At 39.9% G+C, this 4,041-nt stretch overlaps 1 protein-coding gene across 1 annotated transcript in view; it reads right to left on the bottom strand.

Moving 5' to 3' along the window:
• Positions 1-4,041, bottom strand: part of YY1 (YY1 transcription factor) — a 27,428-nt gene that overhangs the window by 3,522 nt on the left and 19,865 nt on the right. Inside the window, exon 3 of the mRNA XM_014957557.1 lies at positions 1,874-1,934. Coding sequence (XP_014813043.1) covers positions 1,874-1,934 — 61 coding nt within the window. The remainder of the gene's footprint in view (positions 1-1,873; positions 1,935-4,041) is intronic.

The raw sequence follows: 4,041 nt of genomic DNA, 5'->3' as shown, positions 1-4,041 counted from the left end.
CCCCCCCCAAAAAAAACCAATCCCAAACAAAAAACCCCCCAAATCCTCTCCTCACTTAGTATTATGAACAACAGACAGTATTGTGGAAAAGATGCGGCTCTGATAGAAGCAAATGAATAAACCAAACAAAAGCACTTACAGTTTCAGGGGAAAAAACCAAACCAAAAGACAGAATGGTAATTCATGGATACGTATGGTATACTCTTCAGCGTACTATATTCTGAATACTACAATGTATGATATGTCCTCTAACATACCACAGATTATTAGTACCAATTTGTATGTGCACCACTCCATTTCCCAACATTCTGCCCTCTTCCTTCTCATTCCTGAGAAGAAATGGAGCAAAAGGGTTTCCAGCACGTAACAGCTTACAGAGACTACCTTGTCCAAACCGGCAGCGGCAGACCGATCGCTACCACTTTGACATATAAAGAGATTGCCACTGCTTCTGCAGTTTAAACCTACAAAGTGATACTAAGTAAACTAGGAGAATCTCTGAGTTAGTGCCAACTCAACCTAAAAGCAAAATATACTCACTTTAACTGAGGTACAGCATCATAAATCTTAATCTGGGATCCATGCTGCAGTGACACAGGAATACTACTTTGATACCAGAGCGCACTTAAGCCAGCAGAGACCTGGGGCTCTCTCTACCTAACCTTTCTATACCTTTTTTTTTTCTTTTAGTGACAATCAATAGTCATCTATCATATGTTTTAGATATGTCTTCCTCAAGGTTCAAAATCCCTCATAAAATCCTATTAACAGCTGTAAATTGTATCTGTACTCCAAGTGATGCTGTTTTAACTTATATAGAACTAGTCTACCAACATCACTGTATTCTTGTTTTCTAAACTGAAGTCATAAATACACAAAGCCTAGAAACACTAGAAAAGAGAAAATGGAAGGACAGAATATTCTTTTTTTCCCCTGTTCAGATGAAGTTGAGGCTATGAAAAAGTAAATCAAAGAAATGAAGGCAGCATTCCTTGGTACCGTAAGGAGTAACTGTATCTGTATCTCCACATACTATACTACAATAAAAACATGTAGAACGTGAAGAACTGGAAATCAATAAAAGCACAGAGGAATGAATCCAGCAAACTCCTTAGACTATGGCTGTCAGAAAGAAGCCTTCTACTCATGTACTATTAGCCATCTGCCCTGATTATTTGCTTAGGCTCACACTCATCTAGACCAGAAGCCAGCAAGATTGCATTTGTCTTTTTTCATTAGAGACTAAGTCAGGTAAGAGAAGCTCTACAAAAGCTGGATAATGCAGTAAAGCCAGATGCTACCAGTTTAGGTGACTGGCAACATTTATTCAAGACAGAGGCTTCCCCACTATCAGTGGATCAGAATCACATCTCCAAGATGCCTCTCTCTCTTTCAAGATGATGCATCTTCCAGCTCTGTGGAATGCAATTCAGAGTCTTCCAATAATGCTGACTTTGGCATCTGCACCATAAATTGCTGATTCCTGATCTAGACTCCAAATCTGTCATAGTTTCCAAGCAGAGGATATATAGATCTTAGGAACGTACTTTGAACAGCTCTCAGAACATTCTTTCAAGTATGTATTCTTGGGTGGCAGGAAATCACAACAGTAAAACCAGCATGTTAGGGACTGTGCATCATGGTTACCAGAAGATTAGGGATGCACTAACCTTAAGACAAGGAAGGGGAATAATATATTATTCAATGAAAGGTTTTTAAGGAAGCCTCTAAAGAATAATAACTAAAATACAGTTAACTGAATGTAGTCTATTAACAGTAAGATATTTTAGTTATTCATTCTGAAGAGAAAACATCAATACAAAATTCTGGTCTACAGATTACTATTTAGTCAGAAGCTGAGCACTTCACTTACTTTGTGAGGACAAGCTATCGTTCGCGGAGCATCATCTTCTTTAATTTTTCTTGGTTTCATTCTTAAAGATAAAAAAAACCAAAAAACAACACATTAGTAGAAAAACATTAGTGGACAGCTCTTCTCCCCTACCATAATGCGCACACTTATTCACTAATATTATGTGCATCAGCAGTACTCACTTTAATATTTTCAAAACCTTCATAATAATATTAACAGTATAATTTGGCATTTGGCAAGTTCAGCTTGTCCAGAAGGACCTATCAAATACAGAATACGATATTTATTACTACCTTCCTAATCCTTTGAATATGTGGAAATAGAGGGATTTTCTTCTGACTTATAGTAACTGTAATTAGGAGGTTGTTTGAAAACTCAATTTTTGCTGTGCCAAACGTAGCCTATTAGTCTTTACTACCTCTCCATCCCTACACCAGTACATGAAGGACAAAAGAGCCTCAAACATTCTTCAGTATTTTCACCATAGAAGACTTCAGAAGAAAATTCTACAGAAGCAGGAAAGGCAGGCAAGTTGTGGAATCTCAACAGTCAGTGTAAGCATCCGTTATAACCACAGAAATTGCACTTATTTTTACCTTAATCTATTGTACACATAGATTCCACTCTTGGTAACTGACAAGCAATCATCTATTTACTCTTCGTCACTGATAGGGATCTTCACTACTACTTTATGGGCACAATTAGTCCTCATTGACTAGATAAGGAGCCCAGCAAACTTTTGCTTGCATGTGTTAGATGTTTCAAATGCAGTAAGACTCCCTGTAGAAAACAGTGTTAGAACAGCCCTGTTGTAACAACCACCTGTCTGAATGGCAGAGTCAGTTGTGCAGAAATTACTCTGGGGAAATACACTGCACTTTTACCTATCTTTTACTTCTCAAACCTGTAGTGCTGTCTTCAGTGAAGGCAGGTAGGTGTAAATAAATGCACCTCATCCAGCTGGAAATTCGCTTATTTAAGTATTGAGCTTTTGTGCATTCTAAGACTTTGCTGTAGAAGGGGAGTTAGTCTGTTTATGTGAGTTCCTGGATGACTTTTCCTAGTAATACAGACAGTTTTATACAGTGAGGTAGCTACAGACCATACCTGTAAGTCAAACAAAAGGTTTTCTGGTGTACCCTCTACTCTCAATGAAACAGATGTAAGTGGTTTGAATTTAACAAAAGAATTAGAAGAATCACTATTCCTAACATTAAGAAGGAGAGGAGTCTCTTGCTATCCAAGACAGTTTTAATCCCTATGAGTTGTTCAATTCCTGGAAACAGATATGGAAGCACGGGGTTGGGGGAAGAGATTTCCAAGCACACATACTTTTTTACATCCATTTTTAGTAACTGATCTGAGAGCGACTAAACAGCAACTTCTTAATATTCAAAACAATTCCCAAGAATTGTAGGGAAAATAAGCTAAAATTCAACCACATAAACATTTGTTTCTTTGCAGGCAGGGTCCAGTCTCCCTCGGTACTGTCATGTTCCTAGATGTTTGGCTGAAATTTGCTGTTTCACCTGCCTCCTTCATGTGGACAGATGAGAGAGGACAGCAACGGAAGGCTTTATGAGGCTGAATTAAGGCAAGAGCAGTGGAAAACCTCCCTGAGAAGTCCTGAAGACTAGATCCAGGAAAACCTCCTTAAAACTGCCAGTGGAGTCATACATGATGGACTAAGTCAGTAGACAAGGGGCAACCTATGGATGTGATCTATCTGGATTTCTGTAAGGCCTTTGACACGGTCCCCCACAACATCCTGATTGCCAAATTGGAGGGGTACGGATTTGATGGGTGGACTGTTCAGTGGATAAGGAACTGGCTAGATGGTCGCATCCAGAGGGTGGTACTCAACGGCTCAAAGTCCAGATGGAGACCAGTCACAAGTGGTGTTCCTCAAGGGTCCGTGCTGGGACCGGTGCTGTTTAACATTTTTATCAATGATATAGACAGGGAGATTAAAGGCACCATCAGCAAGTTTGCGGATGATACCAAGCTGCGTGGTGTTGTCGATACACCAGAGGGACGGGATGTCATCCAAAAGGACCTGGACAGGCTGGAGAGGTGGGCCCAGGTGAACCTCATGAGGTTCAACAAGAGCAAATGCAAGGTTCTGCACCTGGGCCGGAACAATCCTCACCATCAGTACAGACTGGGGG

Source organism: Calidris pugnax, unplaced genomic scaffold, assembly GCF_001431845.1.
Source record: "Calidris pugnax isolate Ruff unplaced genomic scaffold, ASM143184v1 scaffold211, whole genome shotgun sequence".
Taxonomy (NCBI): Eukaryota; Metazoa; Chordata; class Aves; order Charadriiformes; family Scolopacidae; genus Calidris; species Calidris pugnax.
This window is presented reverse-complemented; position numbering and strand designations above follow the sequence as displayed.